Consider the following 21,548-nt stretch of genomic DNA (forward strand, 5'->3'; position numbering starts at 1 on the left):
AAGAATTAGTTGTGGTTGTGTGAGGTAGCATTTGATGTATAATATGATGAGATATAATTTATTTTGTAACAGTTAAATATATTTATTTTTAATAGTAGAGAGATTTATATTTCTGACCCATTAGAATTTAAAACGGAATAAGTTTATTTTCTGTTTTATTTGAGTTAGTTTAACATTTTGAAGCACATGTACTTGTAAGATTTATTTATATGATTCAAAATAACTCAAATTGAATATCTATTTAGTTGTAATCATTATAATATATTTAAATTTGTGATCTGATGTGTGTATAGATAGTTATATCCTCGTGTGGTAATTTGATTTATCTTGTCCACGTAAAAGGAAACTAATAATATTTTGTACAATTTTATTTATCTTGTTCACCTATGTGTATGTTAATCATGATAGAATGATTGAATTGTTTGTTCGTAAATTGCTTGGTTTAGTTTAATGTGTTCAACATTATTGATTTAAATTTGGTATTTAAGTAGCATGATTTTACTTGATTGGATTTAAATTTGTGAAGAACCTTGCTAAGTGAATTTTGTAATGAGAAGTTGTTATAGAACATGGCATATATTATGTTAAAGTGATGTTTGATTTGTGGAATAATTGAGAATGAGCATATTAGTATGAACAATTGGAATTATTACACCTATTAGAGTCAATTGAGCCAGCAAGTGTGCTTATTTCTTCTTTGATTTATTATATAATATCGAACGGTAATTATTAACTTGAGTTCTCATTGTAAATACATATTATATACTTATATTTGTTTATATTTGATATGAAATATGTAATGCTTTAGTTAACAAGGTAATTCTATAAATTGGGATGTTACATAAAACACAATTTAACTTTTTCTAAAAATAGTTAGTTTTAATTACTTTTTGAAAGTTTATCCTTTAAGTACTTTTTTATAAAATCTATCCATAAACATAAAATAAAAATTATTTGCAAAACACCATAACGTATTTGTAAACACCATTAACATACTGATATCAATCATTTGATCTTCTTCAATTAAGCTACGTTTGACTGGAACTACTAAGATTTCTTTTTTTATAAAACCTGACTTAATTTTGTGTCTTTGGTTCCGTAAGTTTAGTATATCCACTTATCAAACCTTCCTAACAGTGATGCATGCAGCTGAGGATACTTTGTATTCATGTGGAAGCAAATAAATCTGTTTGCTAAGTGTCCTCCACCTTTTTATGTACTGCTTGATTCATAAAGTTTACAGCATCTTTAATTTTCTGCTGTTTTATGATGGGTTCGAGTTTCAGGCTAACAATTTATTTGGACCAGTTCTTTCCTAAGTACCCAAAGAAAAAAAAGGAAATCATTTTTTTATAATTAAAATATACAAGTTAAAAAATTAAAAATTCATGAAAGAAATTTATAGATCAGTCTATTAAAAAATATTTAATTTTCTTTTTATTTTACTAGCTCACCAGTATTTATGAAAAAACTCTCCTCAACTCTTTAGTGCTGAAGGTATTATACGATAAGATATGATAACTATCATATTTGATTATAATATGAATTTTGTTATGAGACAACATCATAAAATAATGTTATTTTTATTATCAACTTTTACTTTCAAGTTACGTCCTCTACCCTTTTTCAAGAAGGATAACAAGGAAAATGTTAAATACACTCCTCAATTTTTCTATACTTATAAAACACCTAATAAAAAGAATAACATTTTTATTTCTACAATTATATATCTTAATTATTTTATATTTTAAAAGAAAATATTATACGATTAGTGTTGAATTGGTGATTGTTACAAATTAAAGTACACGTCCACAAAAAGCATGCATCCTCGTAGCAAAACATATACCGAAAACATTTTGACTATTTGACTTTCCCTATTTATTAAATATAAAACTTAAAAGCAAAATAATCAATACAATATGACTTTTTTAATTAAATGTTACTCCAAAAAGTTGATCATGCGTCCTTGTTCTTCATTTCTTTTAATATAAAAATTAAAAGTTAACATCATAATCATTAAATTAAAAAAAAATTAAAAAAAAATTAAAAAAAAACTGCTCTCTTAAAACCCCTCCTTTGTCAATCATAATCACATTCCACCTATGTGAAATTCAAAAAAGATTTTAAAAGACAATATAAATTCGGAGAGTATGGACAATAACCGGTTAGAAATGTTGGCCATCCAATCCTGACTTGAAATCGATCAACAAAAACCAGTACCAAAAATAACAAATAAAGATAATGATTTCATACAAGATATACACGTTCCTTAAAATAAAACCATGATTAACAATGAATTTACACCACGTTGGGTAGTCATCTCCCTTTGATTTCGAGAACTGTGAGAGCGGCTTTCAATTGCACCAAATATTTGCATTAGATGCCAGAGATTCCCATATACAATGCAATCCTTCCGGTGACAAAATGGTGCTTGTTATAAGATACAAAATTTCAATACTTGTCTGCTGAAAGACACTGGTGAGTGGATGCTGATATTTTGCTCAGTCAAGAAAAGATCATTGAGCTGGACGTTGAAGCTGTACCAATGATACAGCACACAAATCAGATGCGTCAATACAGCGTCAAACTTCGTCCAGAGGCATGGGCTGGGAACTAAGAAGTCTTTCAGCCTCATCATTGGCTTCTGCTTGAATTTTCCATCCCTGCGTTGAAAAGTAAAAACTGTTACAAAACAAAGCCAAGACCCCCAATGCTACAAGGACCAAATTGTTACTATCACATTAAATGTCCTGATTAGGACCAACCCACTTTTAAGTCTAGATTAGATTGGCACAACAGATATGTAACGTTTTTCATCTCCCATACAGGTCAACATGTCTGAGGCCTTTAATCCAAATCACAGGAACGAGGGACAATGACATCTTAATTGCTGCGCTAGATATTAGAAGAAAGAAAAATCTACGATAGAAATGATATCACTGCAAGGCTTTCTACTTCCTAGTCTAAGAAGTTCATAATAATTCTGGGAGGAATAGAAAACAAACCTCCTCCAAATTTTCAAGCTCCATGATTTGTTCTATCTGTTCTGAGATACTGTCCTGCAATACATGGACCCTCAGCTAAGTAAAAAAACTTGTTATACTAAGATGTCATCACCCAAAACGAACATATGTTTAAGTAGTTTTACCATATTACTAGCAGTTTCAGCAGCAAGAACATCAGTCTCCATCTCCACTTCGATTTCAATCATTGAGGAAATCTGACCAAAGAGTACTATCACAGTATTACATACATTTACTGCATTGAGTATTACAAAAGCAACAACAAGAACTTGCTTTTTTGTAATTCTCAGGAGAGCAGATATTATATCGAACTTCTTAAGAAAACATACCCTAGCATAGCTGTCAATCAGTTCAATCCGTCCTCTAAGGGAGTTTTGCAGACTCTCTCGCACCCTCTTGACTTTACTTCTCCGATTCCTGGACATAAACAAAAAGATAAATGGCAACTATAGACTAGAACAAAAAGGAGTGAAGACACAAAAAATAATCTCAAGGGACCTTAACAAAATCGATCATGGGGGTGAACAAATATTTCTACAATCAGAGATGTGTGATGCTATAGCAATTTACCGATAAGCAGGTTCTCCAACAGCTGAAATTTTGTTCTCAAGTTGGCACATTCGAGCTAGCATCCAAATCTACAAAAGTAAAAAATCAAATTTATATAACTCAAGCTACAGGTACATTTTCAAGGAAGCAGGAGGGAAAGTAAACTATTATGCTACTCTCTCATTCTGGGATGAGATGTACAGTACAACAAAGGAACTTTGTACGAATGATTTTCAGAATATACTAACATCTGAAGTTACTAGTATATAATCTAAATGTTCCAATCAATTATCATTCTCTTGCATTCTTTTAAATCACGCTGACTTTTCCTCGAAGCAGCATTTTGCACAAGACTTTTATGCCAATCAGAGTTAGATATCTATCATATCACACTGCCATTCCTTTCTTTCTTCTTATTATGGAAAGTATATAGAGCAATATTTATAAGACAATGAAGGACGGTTCCAAGTGGCTTAGATATCAATATTATCTACTATTAATATATTTTAGTTGTCAGTTAAAAGACAATATTCTGTAAAAGTTCTCAATTTTCGTTTTAAACAATGCAACATTTATTAAACGAAAACTTAATCCAAGGGGGAATTTGCTAGTACGAAAGCTCATGTTTGAGGCAAAGTACAATGCAGCTTTCCCTCCTTTGAATGTGAACTTGACAGTTTCTCCAAAAGATTGTTGTGATTATAAGTGCTGGAATCCCTTTGCTCTTCAAAATAAATAAAGGTCGGTTCATCCTGCTAATCACAAATCATGAAGTAGCAAACCTCTTTTTCAGCTGCTTCTTTGAGGTCATTGATGCGAGACAGAAGAACATCATATTGAGATAATAGTCGTTGCTTGATCGCAACTGCATCTACTGACTTCTGTGGAAGCTGAAACCAGGAATAAAAGCAGATTACTTATTAAATCTTTCCTGAGAACGTTCATAATTGATTTATTGTGAGCAATAAATCAAGGGGCCAGCTAGTCATAATAGGGTAGGAAAGGAATTATAATTTTTAAGAGTCTTAACTTTTTCCTATTTCTTGCATTCTCAAAGAAAGGATTTGCAGTAATAAAACAAAGTACAACCTCTTAATCATTGTAAAACAAGAGTTTCATTTTTTATTTTTGGCCATGAATAGGAAATTTAAATCACAGATATTATAGTACCAACTGAAAAACAACTATCTCTTTCAAGTTACTTTTTTATGGGAGAAAGAAAATTATATGGTATCGCCAGCAGAAAATTGATACTTTTGAGAATTAAAATTTATTGGGTTGAGGAAAGATATATGAGCCTCCCTCAACGTAGAAAAAAATAATGAATAAAGTACCTGATTAAACTGGGGAAGAACAACGGTGTTCAACGTAGACCCAACAACAAGGGTTGAAACTGCAACAACTGATAGTAACTGGGGAAGGCCAGGGTCAATAAGTCCAGAGGCAGCATCCCCGGTGGCCAACAAAGCGATAAGTGGAAAAAGGAATGAGGGTTTCAGCAATGATGAATTTTCTTTTCTTGGGGCTCTTAACAGTAGTGATTCCCGCCCATCTTTGTGCTTTGTTATGCACATAGCTTCCCCGGGATAGAAATCAGGGTTCCTTGGACTGAATTTAAAGGGGCCCACCTTTCTATATACATTTGATGGAGCTGCCACAGCAACAGTTACCCTTTCTCCTTCTTGGGCTGGCAGATCAACTGTTTCAGTTGCAAATCTATGAGTGCGAGCCATACCAGAAGGGGTCCGCACCTAAACAGAAAGAGAAAGAAAGATAGATATCAAGAGGTTATATGTATGAGACTTCAAAAAGATGAACCATAAGGTAAAGATACCAGTAATTGACATGAGGTGATTTCAGTAACAAATTAATATTAAAAGGAAAAACACACTTAGAAACTAAGCACCAGTCTCTCAAAATCTATAAGAAAACATAACCTGCTAAAAGGTATTCACCTGTACAACAAATCAACAAGCTGAAACCAGAACTGGTAATCAAATCTCACAAAACAAAAATAGAAATTGCCAACGGGCTTTCAACATTGAATACACTATATAAACACAAAAAAAAAAATATTAAATGAGTTAAAGCCCTATAAGGATGGGCATGATTTGCAGAAATAAAAAAGTAGATATCAAAAAAGGTTAATGCATTAAGAAGGTATTCCTTGTTCACAGGCAGCCAACTAACCAACTTCAGTACAAGTTATATAGAGTCCCAACAACAACTATTAGACAACCTAACTATCACATGTTGAAGGTGAGTGTAGAGTGCCTACCACAATAGAGTGAACAGCAGAGGGAATGTTTTGCTTCCTCAGTTTCACGTATCTTAACCCCCTTTCCCACGCCGATATGTCCATGCTGCGTTCGGCAGGAGGAGATCCTTAGAAAAAGTGAATACTCCATGATCAACACCATACACATTCATTATGTATCAACAAAAGGACAAACGTTGGTTACAGAAAAATAAACTGGGGGAGGGGAGAGCAACACTGGAAGAACTTATGTATGGTGCTTCCCATGGAAAACGGAAAATCTATGGATTTATGGAAATTCAAAAATCAAACATTAAATATGTTTTTTATGTTAAGTGAACAGATGTAAGAAAAGAATAGAATGATATGCCTAACCAACCTGATTTCTTCTGATTCAATACTGACTATGTCACCTGAAACAAGTTCGTATTGGTAGCGACACTTGGAACATGATACTATCTGCAGTACAAATGTTTGAGTTGAGTTAAAACTATCGTACAATCACAATTAATTCACAAAGGTAAATACGTCTGAGAATATCATGAGAGACTTATCCAGAGTTTCATTAAAAACAAGGTGTTGCAGATAACCAATAAGAAGGATGGCTTTATGAATCTCAACAATGGACAACAGCAGGAAATTACTTCACACTTAACAACAACAAAAGTCATTTCTAGTTTTGTACACGCCAGAAGATTAACCTTCATTGTCAACAACCCATCAAGGAATTGTGAATAAGACAAAAAAAAAAAAACAAATCAGCAATACTCGTGTCAGAAATTACACCCAGAAACATTGAAGCAAAATGAAAGAGTTAGTGATGGAATAGAGCTAGAGCCCACAGAGCTCCAGACATCTTTTTCAAAATAAGCTTCCAATCGGCAAAATTCAACATTAATATATCTTGTTTACAAGGTGCTCTTATAATAAATTTTGTGTCGATATTAGCATTCCAAGAATGGAATAAAAGCTTGGCAATGGTGTAGTTGAGTTACTATTTGATCCATAATGCCCAAGGGAATAAGTTCGAAAGCAAGAGGGAAGGGTACACAGTTAATTGCTCACTAGATGGATATCGATGAAGGATAAGCTTACACCATTTCCCGATGACTCATGGTTCCATTAAATTAAAAGATATCCACAGAGAAGGAGAAATAAACTACATAAAAAAATCAAAGTAGTAATAATAGAATTAAAGTTCGGCACGGGCATGGGAGGAATACCTGAATACCTTGTTGTGGCTGTGCAACACCAACAGCAATCCGACAACTAGGACATTTCACTACCTTCCCAAAACGTACCTGCAACAATCAAGACCGTTAACATTGGGGTCAAAAACAAGTCCAATCCTGCAACAACATTGACCACGACATATCTAAAAGCCAAATCCACCACAACATATACACATGACGATCCAATTCACTGCAATGTCATTAATTCGAACGGTACCTCCTCACCAGGTGAAACGCCGACCTCACAAATATACTTAATCACTCTAAGAGCGTCAGAAACCCTTAACACCGCCGCTAAACCCTGAATCAACAGTGCATAAACATTTGCATTTGGCCGCGACCACTTCCATCTCGCAGCCAGAGGGCCACTATCGTCAACTAAGCACACCACACAAACACAGCGTCACCAAATCGTAATGATGATTAACACAACGAGCGCGAACTGAAGAGAGAAATAACCTGGATGTAAACTGGCGCGCATGGCGTAGAAGATGGAAAGAGCGAGTTCAGGATTGTTGCGGTTAAGCGCAGCGGATATGACGGAGCAGCAGTCAGAGGTGGAAACGAAGCCGCCGTTCCGGGAGGAATTGTCGGCGATAATCTGCAAGGCCTCGTCGGCGTCTTTGGCGTTGGCAGCGACTTGGAGGAGGAGCTGTTGGTCGAGTATGTTGGCGGTATCGTCGGAGGTTTCATTGTGGCTCTCGCTGACGGAGGCTTTGGAATTAAGGAATCGCGAAAGGTTGGAAAGAGAGGGAGTGGTGAAAAATAGAGAGGGAGAAGGCGAGTTGGTGTTGGCGGCGTGGTTGACGCAGGTTTCGGAGAGTTTGGGGAGAGAAGAAGAAGGGTGATGGAGTACGCGAGAGAAGCATGGAGTGCAGAGATTTAGAGTCATAGCAGAAACGTCAGAAAGCATGCGAAGCTGTGAAATGGTGGCAGTGGCGCCAGGGAATGGCTCTTACATTGTTTGTTGTGGGAGGGAAAGGAAGATTAGGAATGAGAGGTGGTTAAGAGAGAGGGGTGAATCCAATTCCAGAGTAGTCTGCGATGTACTGGATAACTTAGTACGTTGTGGCCGTTGATTTGCTTCGAGATTTTAAATAATCAGAACACTAATGGTTTGGATTGTGAAGAAAATAAACATAAAAATGTGGAGATGCGGGGAATCGAACCCCGTGCCTCCCGCATGCGAAGCGAGCGCTCTACCATATGAGCTACATCCCCGATTTTGACTGTTATGTATAATGTATTGTCATATTATTTAATATGATAACTGAATTGTTGAAATTGGCTGAATAAATTACTTCGTCCTGCATTTTTATTTATTCTACCATCATAATTTTTCTTTTAATTTAATCATATTTTATTTTAAATTAATTTAATATTTTTATTTTCTTCATTTAATTATCTAATGAAAGAAGACTGACATATGATTGATGAGACTCTTTTTACTAACATAGAAATTCAAGGTAAATATTTTTCTTTAATCTATTGGTTTTGGTATGTTACTTCTTTGTGGTGTTATTTGCAAGCTGGTTTGACTTGATTCCTTGTATATTCTTTAAGTTGTAACTTTTTTTTAGTTAATCTTATGAGATTATTTTATTGTTACTGAATTGGTTATTTACTAAGTAATTTGAATTCATTGTATTTGCTACAATTTTGATACAGGTGAAATATGAAATATGTTATTCGTCTCTACATTTACATTTTCAGTAAATTTTAAAATTAGTTTATTTTGAAATTTTTATCAATTTAGTCATTTGTTTTTCAAAATACGTAAATTTAATCATTTTAATCAAATTTTGTTAAATTTATTTAACATTTTAAGTGCGTTTCATAATAGTATTTGACTCAACATTACAGCAAGAATATGTCTAACAGTATAAACAACTCATATACACTTTTGAAATGCATACGAAACATCAAATAAACCTAATAAAATTTGATTAAAAGACTAAAATTATGTATTTCAATAAATGAAAGACTAAATTGGTCTAAACTTTCAAAATTTACTAAAAATTAAAAAATCAAAAATATATTTAACTGAGAAAATATTTCATTTTTTAGGAGTTCCTAAAGTGAGGGTAACTATCTAGAAAATGCAGCTATTAACTATATTTATAGAAAAAAAATGATTTTTTACACTACTTGTATCATTTGACAATTTAATTTTAGAAATATTTTGATTAATAAAAAAACAACCTTTGTATTTGTAAAAATATTAAGAAATTAAAAAGTAAAATAGTAAATATAAGGTGTAAATAAAAGTTTTGTATGTATTAAAATAATAGTATCTGATTACCGAAAACCCCAAAATCAATCACTCCACCAAAACATCAATTTACAAATCTAAAATCCCATAAAGCTATAAAGCTATAAAAAAGAACCATGATTTACCAAAAGGAAAAAAAAGAAAAACAAAACTCTTGTTGCGGCAATTTTCTCATGACAAATAAATGAAAGGAAAAATGTTAATTTACACCTATCAATCTTCATATCCCTTTCTAACACCTAATAAAAAAATACTTTTTATTCTTTCTTAGTTAATTAATTTTAAATTATTATATATTTTAAAGTAAAAATGTTATTTTACTAATACTGGATAGGTGTTGAATAAAAAATAGGGTGCTTATATATATATATGTATCAAGAGACACTTATTAAGTGATATCGTTGGTCTGCTTGTTGGCTTATTTGCGTTTGCACTTAAAACTTACTAACATATCAACCATAGTAATATCTGTTATTTCTACCAATCTATTCAAAAGAAAACATCTTAAAAAAAATAAAAATTTAAACATTTAATAAGTATAGATCGAAAATTAAAAAATGTTGTGGAAAGTAGAATGACTACGATGAATTACCTAAACTTAACGGTCAAATTTATACAAACTTTCCGGTGTCTAATAAAACATTATCAAAATGGTTTAACATACAAGCCGGCACATAATAAAACTAAAAGAAATCTTTCATCCTAACTTTACAGCAATAATAAAAAAAATTCTGTTGAAAACCATCGAAGTTTTGTCGTGATTATTTATTTTAGATTAATTATGTTTTTATTCTCGATTTTTAAAGATTACTGATTTAATTTAATTTTTCAATTTTAAAATTATATAAATTTAATTTTTTAAGTAAATTTTGTTAAATTTATATTTCAACCTTGTTTTTTAATATTTTTTAACTAATATTGAAATGATAAAATATGTTAATAATTTAAATGTTAAATTTATTATAAAATATATTTGAAAAATAAAAAAATTTAATAAAATTTAGTTAAAAAAAATTAAATCGACACATTTTTCTAATTTCAAAATTAAGAACTAAATTAAGTAAAAATTAAGGAAAAAAAAACTGATTACGATTAGGAAAGAAACGTATTTAACCCTTCATTTTGAATATTAGGAAAATTCAATATTTTTTCTCTGTATTATGCGTTGACCGGCGGCATGGCCTGGTTCAAAGTCGTGGTTAAACAACAGTAACAAAATAGAATTGAAAAAACAAATTGTGATTTTGAATAACTCTTTTTTCAAAGAAAAAAAATGAATTGAAAAAGGTTTTGGTAACAATTTATTGAGAAGCAAAGGGTGTCTATTGTGGAGAGGAGAAGGAGGAGGAAGCGGGAGAGGAAGAAGAAAAGGAAGCCGTGGATGTTTCCGGGGATTTCCGGCAGAGGGGGCAGGTGGCGTTCAACCTGAGCCACTCGTCGATGCAATCTGCGTGAAAATAGTGGTCACATTCCGGAATGCTCCTTAGCGTCTCTTTGGGTTCATATTCTGAGAGGCAGATTGAGCAGGTGTTGTCGCTGGGCTTCAATAACCGACCACTCTCTCCGATCAGAGTTTTCGGGTACTTTTCAATGGTGGCACCGTCAAGACCCGCCGCAAAAGGAACGGGTTGCAGGGAAATGCTCATGGGAAGATGCGTGCCACGTCGACGGTGGCTCAGCCTCCTAAACTTGCCGCAGACAAAGCACGAAATCCCGATTAAGCATAACAGACCTGGTATTCCCACTCCAATGGTTAACCCGTATTTTGCACTCCTCGAAAGACCTGTGTACATCAAATTAAGTAATATTTTATAAACCTTCTTTTATATCTCTATTCACCTTCTACTATTTACATACAAGTATTAATTAAAATTGAATAATAAAAATCGATTTAAGAATTCAGAAAAATATAGGCTATTGCTGACTAATACTATATAATTATTTTTAATTATAGATGTCAATTCATAAGGCTTGCTTCCTTTGTGGAACATACTCGAACTGAACCTTGACAATTTCCTAATATTATTTTATAATCTAAGATATATATAGTTGGAGTGCATGACTCACGCCTTGAAAGAAACCAACTCATCTCTAATTCTTTCCTACCTGATTGTCATATTTTCAACTCATCATCAATCATGCTTAGTGTTCCAATTTGTTTTTTAATGGAAATTATGAGCCAATAATCCATTTTCATAAATCGAAAGTCAAAGAACCCTACACTGTGATCAAACTGGTTCTGGTTTCCTCGAGAAAAAAAAATTCTTTATTCAAAGTTCGGCAGCAAAATAAATTCAGTCGTTTGAAATTTGGCAACAAAATAAATCCAGTCGCTCTCACTGAATTTCATTTTTATTTCCGACACGGTTTGTTCTATAAAATAGTTTATCATCATGCTGTGAAAATTTAATCTTTCTACTGAATCCCACATAAACAATGTGTTTGTTCTTCCTCAGAAGAAACATTTGAAATAATTAAGCTATGTTCTCCGAAATAAGAAGACGTTATTTCTCTTTCGCGTATATTGTCAACTTCCACCACAGCCATCCATTTCTGAAGATGGCGGCATTAAACCCGAAGTTGACAAAGAGTTGCTTGATTGCTTATTTATTCATTTCTCAATCAATCGACCCTTTACCTACCAAACTACAAATTTGACAAACAACCTCAACCAACTAAACTATAGCGTCAACGTGTCGCATGTTGTTGTGAATCAAACACAACCACGAAACGAAAATTGAAGAGCAAAGTAATCAATCAAAACCATACCTTTGCCGGAGTCCCCAGGGAAGCACCCAACTCGAAGACTTTGATTTTTTTTATCAGAGAACCCACAAACTTGACCACTGAGTGCACAATCGCCGCACCTGGGTTCGGTCCACACCAATTCAATGTCTGTGTTGAGATCGGGCCAGAAGGGCCACATGGGCATGTCCAACACAGGGAGAGGAACAAGAGAATGAGACATTACTTGACACAGTTCCGGCATCATCGTTGACGACACAATAGGTTGCGACCACGAAGCTATCACCGAATAGTTTCGGTTGTTGTCGCTAAGGCACGAAATCGGCATTAACGGAGGGAACTGAGACGAGCCCGTGACGTTTGAGGGGCAACGCATGAAAGTGAGGTTGAAGGGAGACGATCCATAAATCCTGGGGTTCAAAATAAAAGGTGAACCCGAAAGGTTCCAGTTGTGTAAGAACCGTTTTGGGAGACATCCATTGGGGTCGTTGACTTGGATGCTTTGGGAGTCGTAGTCGATGTTTTTGACGACGAGGTTCCCGAAACCTGGGATGTCTATAACTGTTTGTGTGCGGTTGATGCAAGAAAGTTGGAAGCTTGGAACTGGGAAATAGCTGCAGCGAGGATCTTGGTTGGATTGTTTCAAACCGAAAGGGAAGAGAATGTCTACACCGCCGCATCTGAAGGTGTCACAGTTAGGGTGTTGGTTGTTGTTGGCTCTTGTGGTTTGGAGATGGAAAAGGAGGAGACAGAAAGAACATAGTATGAGTGAGGTAGCCATTGATTTGAGAGGGTGAGAGGGAGATAATTAAGAGTGAAAAGTGTTGTGTTTTGAGTTGGGAAAGGGTAGGGTGGGTGTGGGGGGTTTCTTTAATGGTGAGTGCATTCCCAACAAGTCACCAAGAGAGGGAAGTAGAAAATGGAACCTCCCAAGTCAATTTTTTTTTACGTAATTGTCAACAATGGTCAATTCAGGGCACTCGCGTGGCACTCCCATTGAACTGTTCCACAAATGACCGATTGCAAGAGACAAAACAGAAATATAAAGAACAAAGAATGCAGCTGAAGTGGCAGCGGGATTCACTGCTTCCTTCAGTTTCCTATGGTCGTGTGGAAAAACTTTCACGGCAAAGTTCAGTCTTAGTTGTAAAAAAGGGAAAGAAAATCAGTATTTCCATGTTGGTTAGAAAGATGAGAGTTAAAAAAGTTCAAATTGCTTGCGACTTAAACTACACACACAAAATCGAAAAAAAGGACTGAATTTATAATGTTTTTATGGTCTATAAAAGAAACATGAATCCCCTTCGCATTCACCAAAATTGACACGGCAACTCGTCTGATTGATCCTTTTCACTAGTAAAGTTAAGCTAATTAAAGGATCGGTCTAATCCTATTAGGCACACACTTCCACCAACTTCTTTAAATTCAATAATAATAATAAAGGAACGGTCGAATAATGTTAATATTTCTCTAGTGTAATATTTTCTTTATTACACTAAGTTTGTAATAAAATTCTTAAGGTAAAAGTGGAATTAAATAAAATGGTAAGACGTAGGAAGGAAATGAATGGTGCAAGAAATATCGACAATGACGATAGACTTTTTCCTCATGCTACCTCATTACTACTAACTTCACCTCCTTAATAGAATAGAAAAAGACTACAATACTTTCCATGTCACCATACCATCACCGCCTTTGTCACTAACATCTTTGTCTGCTCCACCGTTTTACTGCATTTCTTCTCTGTAATGCATTCACTCATTGAGAGGAAGAATAAGAGGGAGAAATCGTTTTGAAAAATAAAAAACTCATTTTGAAACTACCATTTGTGTTTTGGGATACATTTCATGTATTTTGAAAAATTTGTTTAAAAAGTTCATTTCGAAAAGTTCGTTTCAGAAAGTATATTTTGAAAAGTTCGTTTCAGAAATTATATTTTGAAAACTTGTTTCAAAAGGTTTGATTTATATGTCAAAAAAATTGTTCTGAAAAGCTCGTTCTGAAATATATTTAATGTGTTATGAAAAGCTTCCTCCTAAAAACCTGTTTTGAAAATCTTATTTTAAAAATTTACAGAAATCATATTTTTGAAAATTTTCAAGATTATTCCGGAAGTTCCCTTTTAGAAAGATAAAATTATTATTTTAAAATTGTGGGGTTGCAGTTAAAAATTATAGAAGTAGGCCAAGAAAAAGCCCACGAAGAAATGGTGTAAGAAATGTGGAACCCATGAAACCTCCTTTTTATGGCTTGAAAGTGTAATTTACTGAAAAAAGATCGTATTTTTAGTTTCCTAAACATCAAAATCATGCAATAATAATTCTTTGAAAAGTACATACTTATTAAGTAAACTCTATTTATACTCTAGTATTGTGCAGATATAAATTTATTATTATGCAAATATTAATAATCATATGAGAATTGCTTATTATTTATATTATTACTGTTTTACTTTTTTATTATTGATTTACTGATTTATTACATGAAACAAATAAGGTGACCAATTTTTGATATTCTATAAATTAAGTTAAGTTGTTCACGAGAAAATGCTGCAAAAGTATCCATGTCTGTGACAGATATTTATAAATAAAATTCATGATAAATAATTGATACATGTATTTTAATATTTATTTATAAATAGGTCTGGTTTATATGTATTATATTATTCATATCAACGAATATTTGTTGTTCATAAAAAATTAAAATTTAATTTATATTTTATTAAGTTAAATTTAATTTATATTTAATTAGATTAGATTATATTAATTTTAATTTAATTTATATTTTATTTTTATAATTTTATATAAACTAATTAATTTTTTTATTACGAATAGGGTTATAAATCACGGATCGGCTGTCTGATCCGATCCTGTTCATGAGTGTGTTTCGTTTTGTAGACATGAAAATCACGCAAAAAAAAAAATTATATTAACATATACAACCATTTTTTACAAAAACAAAATTGTAGTAATTAATTAATTACAGTGGAAGGAGAAGGATTGCAGTGATGAAGAGATGAAAAAATTTGCAGAAGGTACAGTGAGTGCTAGAGAGATTCTTGAATGCAGAGACGATCAACAGGGACGAAGAGAAGTTGATGCGCAATGTCCTTGAACTGAAGAGGTCCTTCGTTGCATTTAGAGAGCAACCTTGCAGCTTCTTCCTTTGTCAATCTAACCCTCACTCTCACCCCTTCTTTTTCTCCCACCACCTTTTCATTTTCATTTTCTTCTCCCATTATCGTAGCTTCTACCTCTGCAAACCGCACACTTTTCTTCACTCTTTCTTTTTCTCTCGACTCATCTCTGTAAACTCCTTTTCTCACTTCCACTGCCTCCACTTTTGCCTTTTTATGTGACACTTTTCCTCCGAAGCATGCAAACATGGTGCGAATCATTCTCAGTTAATCAGTTTTACGAAGGAACAAACTGTGTTAAGTGCTGAGCAAAAGGGGCATGGAAGAGTGAATTTATAGCAATGATTTAGGATTGGTCTTGCACAAGTTTGAAGCGTCAAACGGGCATGCAAAAATAGTAAAAGGTTAGTTTCCTTGGAAATTTTCTTAGCCAATGAGAGACCCAGAGATGAAAGTAGTCGTGATTAGAAATCTATTAGTCAAGATCCAAGTCATTGACCCATAACCTTTGTTGTTATTCTCCTTAAACCATGCAAGTTTTGCTTCTGTGGTGAAACTCTAAACACTATTTTCATGGTTGAAATGATATATATATATATATATATATATATATATATATATATATATATATATATATATATATATATATATATATATATATATATATATATATAACACTGATATTTTAACAATTAATTGACAATTTTTTTATCACCTGAAATGATATATTCTAAATAATTCTAAAATATAAATAAATAAAAAAATAAAAAATAGAAAGTTACTTAAAAATATTATTTTAGATTATAAAAGAAAATTATCACGTTGTTAAAAATAATTTTGTATACATGTGAGATGATGGCTTTAATATTATTTTTCATGTTGCTTAATTGACATGTGGAATATATTTCCAAAAACTTGTGTAAAGATTTAGAAAGTGACCTAAACATTATTTTACTTCGAAAAATAATTTTTTGACAAATAAATTTTTAATGAAATTGAAAAAGTTATCAAATAGAATAATTTTTTATTTTTTTATGAAAGTTACAAAGATAAAATAATAAAGTTCTAAGGTTTTATTTGTAAATAGTTATTTGTTAAAGTTTGTCAATTATGTTTTAATTTTTATGGATCTCACCCGCTAATTTTGTTCTCCATATTTTGGTTTTATTCTCTACATTAATGACATAATAGTTTAGTTAAACAATTAAGTGTATTTTTCAATAAAGTATGCTTTTAGGATTTATAAACTAGTCGAATGTTATTAATATATTGCTACGAAATTACGTTTATAAAAGAAAATTAGGATTTATGATATAATCATGAAGATGTCAAATGTAACGTTTAGTCTTCTTTTTTTCAAGTAAACTGCAATTAGGAAAGTTACACATGTAATAATATATATATATATATATATATATATATATATATATATATATATATATATATATATATATATATATATGTGGTAGAATTATTTTACAGACTTCTGAATTATAAATTTTTTTATTTGATTTTATTAAGATAATTTGTTTATAGCCATCAATTTTATGATTTATCACTCACTTTTTTATTTATTTTTCTTGAATGGGATGCCAGTATATTTTTCTCATAATTTTTCATTCCTTAGTATTAAAATTTCGACTCTTGATATTCATTCAATTTCTTTCATACTTTTAATTTTTTTTTTATTTTTACTTTTAGACTTATGGTAAATATTATCCACTAAAAGTTTTCTTCAACTTAACGTATATCATTCCAAATTATTTTTACTTTTAGACTTATGATAAGTATACGATTTTTTTTATTTCAATATTTTTATTTTAATTATTTTCTTATTTTAATTATTTTCTTATTTTAATATAAAATTTGTATTAATATTTTATATTTTTCCACAAGTTTTTTCCATAAGTTTAAAAGAAAAAACACATAATTTGATTGTTGGCTTTTTGGGGAAACATACAATTAAATTTTTGATCAAAAACTAAAAATTAAAATCCAAAAATGTTTAAAGGCAGAAATAAATCAAGCCTTTTACTCGATTTATTTTGACCAGCATCCAGAGAAAATTAAACTATTTCACCATACCTTTTCTTCTTCTTGGTCAAACAATTCAAGAAATGGCGTGTTGAAATTGAAAAACTTTTTATTTTTAATTTACCATTGGGATTAATTTCTGTTTTGTACTTGAAATAAAAAATAAATCATATTCACTCTTTTTCCATTGGTTTCTTATTTGGTCTACGATGAATATTATATGATGGCATCTTAGAAAGTGTTTGGAAGAACTGGTCGTAGAGAAATTATGCAACGCGCTTTTGATTAAAATTAGACTAAGTTGGAATTAGTCATGTGATTATGTTTCCAATTAATACTTGGCTTTTGTTATGCACTTCTGTTACTATCAATTTGAGTTAACTATATATGTTATTGTGCCTATAATAAGCTTTCTGAAACCCTTATAAGCGAAAGTTTTGTTAAGATTTAAAGCATTCTAAAATTTTTAAGACCACGTTTACTTTGGATTTTTTGAATTTTCACAAATAGTTGTAAAATATAATTAATTTTTGCTTTATTTCTTATCTTCAAAAGATTTAGAAAAAAAGAAAAGAAAATGCAAATGTTTATAAACTAAGTTAATCTACTATTGTAAGAAAAGTTAGGTTACAATATAGGCAAGTGTATCCGATGAATATACAAATATTAGTACCTATCTTAAACTAACTTTTTTATATTAACATTTCAAAATAATCTATCCAAATTACATTTACTAGCATAAACACAGACACGAGGCGCTATCGTGCTTGTGCCTGTGTGCATATATTTTTTAAATATGTGTAATATTATATTAGTAGGTGATAATAATGTAATATTATTAAGTTGTTATATAAATTAAAATTATATTTATTAAAAATAAAGAAAAATATGTCAGAACAGATGAAAAAAATAATCATTGATAAATAAAGAAGAAGAGAAAAAGAAAAAATAGCCGAATTTATAAAAAATTATAAAAATAACAGTCAATTTTTAAAAATTTAATAAATTATTATATTTAAAGGATAAAATTGATATTTTGAAATATGGACACAAAAGAGGGAATCCCCTTTATATATAGTTATAGATATTAAATATCCATACTATATTTTTATGATTATGAATTTTAGATTATTGTTTTTAGATTATTCATTTAATATTATACTTATTTATTATTGAAAGTCTGTAAATTTCAATGAATTATTTTTTTGATTATTTTATATGTTTTTTTGTTTTATGTATGAAAGCAATTTTCATAAAATAGTTTTAGGTGAAATTTTAAATTTCCATTTCGATTTTTATTAATCTCAACTGTAACAACGATACGATTATCTTTTCCAATTTCAGTATTTCTTTACATAGAGGTAGCTGTTTGTCATTATTGTTTTGTATTATGGTCTTGTACAGTTAAATTGTGGCTTATTGTTATTGTATATAATTTCTAACACAAAAAAAAAATGTTTTTTTCTTTTCTTTGGCTAATTACTTACCAAATTTTTACATATTTTTATTTTAATTATAACACTACCACGATCTTCTTCTTTTTTTGAAAACAGGCTTTAGACATGTTTTTAGTCAACCACCTAAAAATTAAATTAATAAATATACATGAAAAACAGTAAATAAGAAGGAAAAAAATATATCAAGTTTTCTCTGCGAAAAAACAAAGTAAAGAAAAATTGGACAAATAGTATTCAGCAGAGAATAAGCATATAGTCATTGGTTGCATATTCGAATACAACACCTTACAAATCAAGTGGGGAGGGTGTGAAGAGAAAAAAAGAGAATGCAAATGAGTTATAGAATGTTGATTGGATATTGGGTGTAAATAGTGAGGCCCAAACATGGAGGGTGGACAATTGACATGCTTTACATGTGTGGCGAGACAACGGAGAATTGAGAATCAGAAAGTGAGTTTGTAGCAGCTCAGCGTGAACGATGGGTGGAACTCAGGCGTTGAAACGAATCCCTCGCATAAAGTTTCCCAACAGACGCGCCAACGCTTCTGGTCGGTATACACTTTCTCTCCTCTTCAATTTTTCTCCGTTTTCCACTCTCTGTGAGTTTCTCATTCACTTTCTTGCCATTTTCCGCCACAACCAATGAATAATCTGAGCCTAAAATCGGAATGAAGTCAAATACTAAAGTTGATTAGAGTCAAGGGCAAAGTAATATGTATAAGTGAGATCTACTCTTCATCTCCCAAGCTGATTTTGTGAGCTTGAACTACTCCCATATTCAAATTGTAGGGTGATGCTATATTGTTTTGTGCCGATTATTCTATACAAGCTCTATGGTTTTAGTGGACTTCGTTCACTTCGGCTTAAGGGGCTATTAGTATTACTTTTTTTAATTGCACATAAGGATTCATGGTTTACGAAATGGTGTTTCTATCTGCATCCCATCAACGATTCTAAGGTGTCTCGCTTGCCCTTCAAGAAGTCTTGTGTTTGAAGTCCCAAATTAGACCATTTACTTGTTGAAAATTCAATATTAGGAAGGATTAATATGCTTTAATTAATTTTTTTGGCGTTTTTTTTGTTCAATCTAGGTTTTCATTTTGATGATTATGTTGTGATTGATGAGAGGGTACAAAATGGATTTATTGAAAATATGGTTTTTGTTGGAGTCTATTTTGATCCGTGTCGCTAGCTGATCAATCCAATGGGATATGGCTAAGTGGTTGTTGTTTTGGTAAATGTTTTTAAAATTGGAATACCTGTTTGGTCGTGATTGAAAGTGTAGTCGAATTAGTGATAACTAAATATTTATGTTGTTATTGTAAAAGGTTTTACATTGCGTCAACCAATGAAAATTCACGGTTGATATGACTTTTAAAGTAATTATCATAAAATCAAGAAACTTATCATGCCCAACCTTCGTAATTATCGCATTGTAAAACTTCTCTACATCTTCCATATATTTAGACTATTTACTCTAACTAAAATTTTACATTAACATAGAAAGATCATATTATGTATTTTATAAGATGAAAATTTGTAATAAATAGTTAAAGAATTTGGAAATTTGCTTCGAGATCGTGATGGGTTCATATCTGGTTTTTGAACTATTTTTTGTTCCACTGGGTCCGTTTGGGGCAGCGGATGTATTTTGAAAATTATGGTTGTTATTGGTACTAGTTGGATCCTCTAGACGAGTGACAGAATTTTTTTCTCAATTATCTGTCGATTGACTGTGAGTAAAATTACCAATTCTATTGAAAAATTTCATTGCAGGTTCTGCATCTGAGACTCAAGCTGCATCTCCAGCTACTGATGCTAATTTGTCATTCTTTTCAAGTTCAAATGCTTCCGCAGCAGTGGGAGGGAAGGCCTCTCTTCAGCCCAGAAGAACTCCAGTGTCCAAAGAAGAAATTGAAGCAGTTTTGGTATGGAAAATCTCCTTCTTGGTGCTGGGTTTTTCGCCTTTTCTGATTAAACTTGTTACTTTTTTTCATAAGAAATACATTTTCTGAGACAAAGTTTTACTGGGTTAGGACCCTGCTTAGCCTTGCATGAGCAACTAACTATTGAACTTTGCTACTAGTTAGGCTTCTTAACAACTTCCTCCAGGAGAAGTCCAACCGTTGGGTGTGCATGGTTCCCACACTGGAACCTACATACCTGTACAAAAAGTGAATATTTTCATGGAGGAAGTCTTCCTCCCAGAATATTCCCGTGTTTTTCTTTTATACTTATATTTTGTAAATACTAATCATCTTTGGTTTTAGCCTTGCTAAGTATTGGCTTAATTGACTGATCACTACTTGATAACTGGGAGTCAAATCAAGTTTTTTTGCCCCTTGGTTTATTTCTATTACTAATTTAAAGTTGTGGACTTTTGGCAGTTGGGTGGTTGCTTCTAATGAAAACTGTTCTGGAAAACGCACCTGTATCTTGGACTTCTTTCTGTGACTCTGATTCATCAAACTTCTGACGATGCTTCCTTTTCCTTTTTGTTGTTCGAGTTTTCTGTCCACAGTTTACTGATTCAAATTGTCAATAATGGAAAATGACCAGGTTTGAACTTTGAAATTGAGAACCGTGTTGTCCATGCTATTACTTCTATAACTAGCCAATTTACCTAGGCACATGGTGCCTCAGTTGCTTGTTATACATTTAATTAGCAAGGAAATGTGCAGAGTAAGAGAAGAAGAGTGTTTGTTATGGACCATATTCCATCGAGGATGTTGCTGGTTGCAGCCATGAGTGGAAAGCTGAACTGCTAGGTCTGAATCACATTCAATATATAGTTGTTTGATTCCCTTGTGCCATGCAACTTTCAAAGCTTTCAAATTTGAAAA

The 21,548-nt window shown here is 32.0% G+C and overlaps 3 protein-coding genes and 1 non-coding gene across 4 annotated transcripts; 1 reads left to right on the forward strand and 3 right to left on the reverse strand.

Moving 5' to 3' along the window:
• Window positions 1-2,163: 2,163 nt before the first annotated feature.
• On the reverse strand, window positions 2,164-8,091 carry LOC114174933. Its single transcript, XM_028059666.1, has 12 exons — window positions 7,521-8,091; window positions 7,279-7,439; window positions 7,053-7,130; window positions 6,209-6,288; window positions 5,851-5,935; window positions 4,907-5,323; window positions 4,355-4,462; window positions 3,594-3,661; window positions 3,353-3,440; window positions 3,149-3,220; window positions 3,006-3,059; window positions 2,164-2,663 (listed from the first exon to the last, which is right to left on the reverse strand). Exons 1-12 carry the CDS (start codon window positions 7,972-7,974, stop codon window positions 2,583-2,585), a joined length of 1,746 nt encoding a protein of 581 aa, XP_027915467.1. The 5' UTR covers window positions 7,975-8,091; the 3' UTR covers window positions 2,164-2,582.
• Window positions 8,092-8,209: 118 nt separating this feature from the next.
• Window positions 8,210-8,282, reverse strand: TRNAA-CGC. The gene has a single exon. It is a non-coding gene; the product is annotated as a tRNA-Ala (tRNA).
• Window positions 8,283-10,556: 2,274 nt separating this feature from the next.
• LOC114178565 (RING-H2 finger protein ATL20-like) lies at window positions 10,557-12,992 on the reverse strand. The gene is made up of 2 exons (XM_028064560.1): window positions 12,103-12,992; window positions 10,557-11,116 (listed from the first exon to the last, which is right to left on the reverse strand). Exons 1-2 carry the CDS (start codon window positions 12,857-12,859, stop codon window positions 10,656-10,658), a joined length of 1,218 nt encoding a protein of 405 aa, XP_027920361.1. The 5' UTR covers window positions 12,860-12,992; the 3' UTR covers window positions 10,557-10,655.
• Window positions 12,993-19,092: 6,100 nt separating this feature from the next.
• Window positions 19,093-21,508, forward strand: LOC114178567. Its single transcript, XM_028064561.1, has 3 exons — window positions 19,093-19,253; window positions 20,482-20,633; window positions 21,093-21,508. Exons 1-3 carry the CDS (start codon window positions 19,184-19,186, stop codon window positions 21,108-21,110), a joined length of 240 nt encoding a protein of 79 aa, XP_027920362.1. The 5' UTR covers window positions 19,093-19,183; the 3' UTR covers window positions 21,111-21,508.
• Window positions 21,509-21,548: the final 40 nt, after the last annotated feature.

The sequence above is a fragment of the Vigna unguiculata genome, chromosome 3 (assembly GCF_004118075.2).
Source record: "Vigna unguiculata cultivar IT97K-499-35 chromosome 3, ASM411807v1, whole genome shotgun sequence".
Classification (NCBI taxonomy): Eukaryota; Viridiplantae; Streptophyta; class Magnoliopsida; order Fabales; family Fabaceae; genus Vigna; species Vigna unguiculata.

Excerpts from the sequence above, each read along its gene's own strand:
- LOC114178567 (XM_028064561.1), top strand. The coding sequence starts at position 19,184 with ATGGGTGGAACTCAGGCGTTGAAACGAATCCCTCGCATAAAGTTTCCC. Across the intron at positions 19,254-20,481 it reads CAGACGCGCCAACGCTTCTG|GTTCTGCATCTGAGACTCAA; the intron begins GTCGGTATACAC and ends ATTTCATTGCAG.
- LOC114178565 (XM_028064560.1), bottom strand. The coding sequence starts at position 12,859 with ATGGCTACCTCACTCATACTATGTTCTTTCTGTCTCCTCCTTTTCCAT. Across the intron at positions 11,117-12,102 it reads CCCTGGGGACTCCGGCAAAG|GTCTTTCGAGGAGTGCAAAA; the intron begins GTATGGTTTTGA and ends TGATGTACACAG.
- LOC114174933 (XM_028059666.1), bottom strand. The coding sequence starts at position 7,974 with ATGCTTTCTGACGTTTCTGCTATGACTCTAAATCTCTGCACTCCATGC. Across the intron at positions 4,463-4,906 it reads TTCTTCCCCAGTTTAATCAG|CTTCCACAGAAGTCAGTAGA; the intron begins GTACTTTATTCA and ends TCCTGGTTTCAG. Across the intron at positions 3,441-3,593 it reads GTTGGAGAACCTGCTTATCG|GAATCGGAGAAGTAAAGTCA; the intron begins GTAAATTGCTAT and ends GTTTATGTCCAG.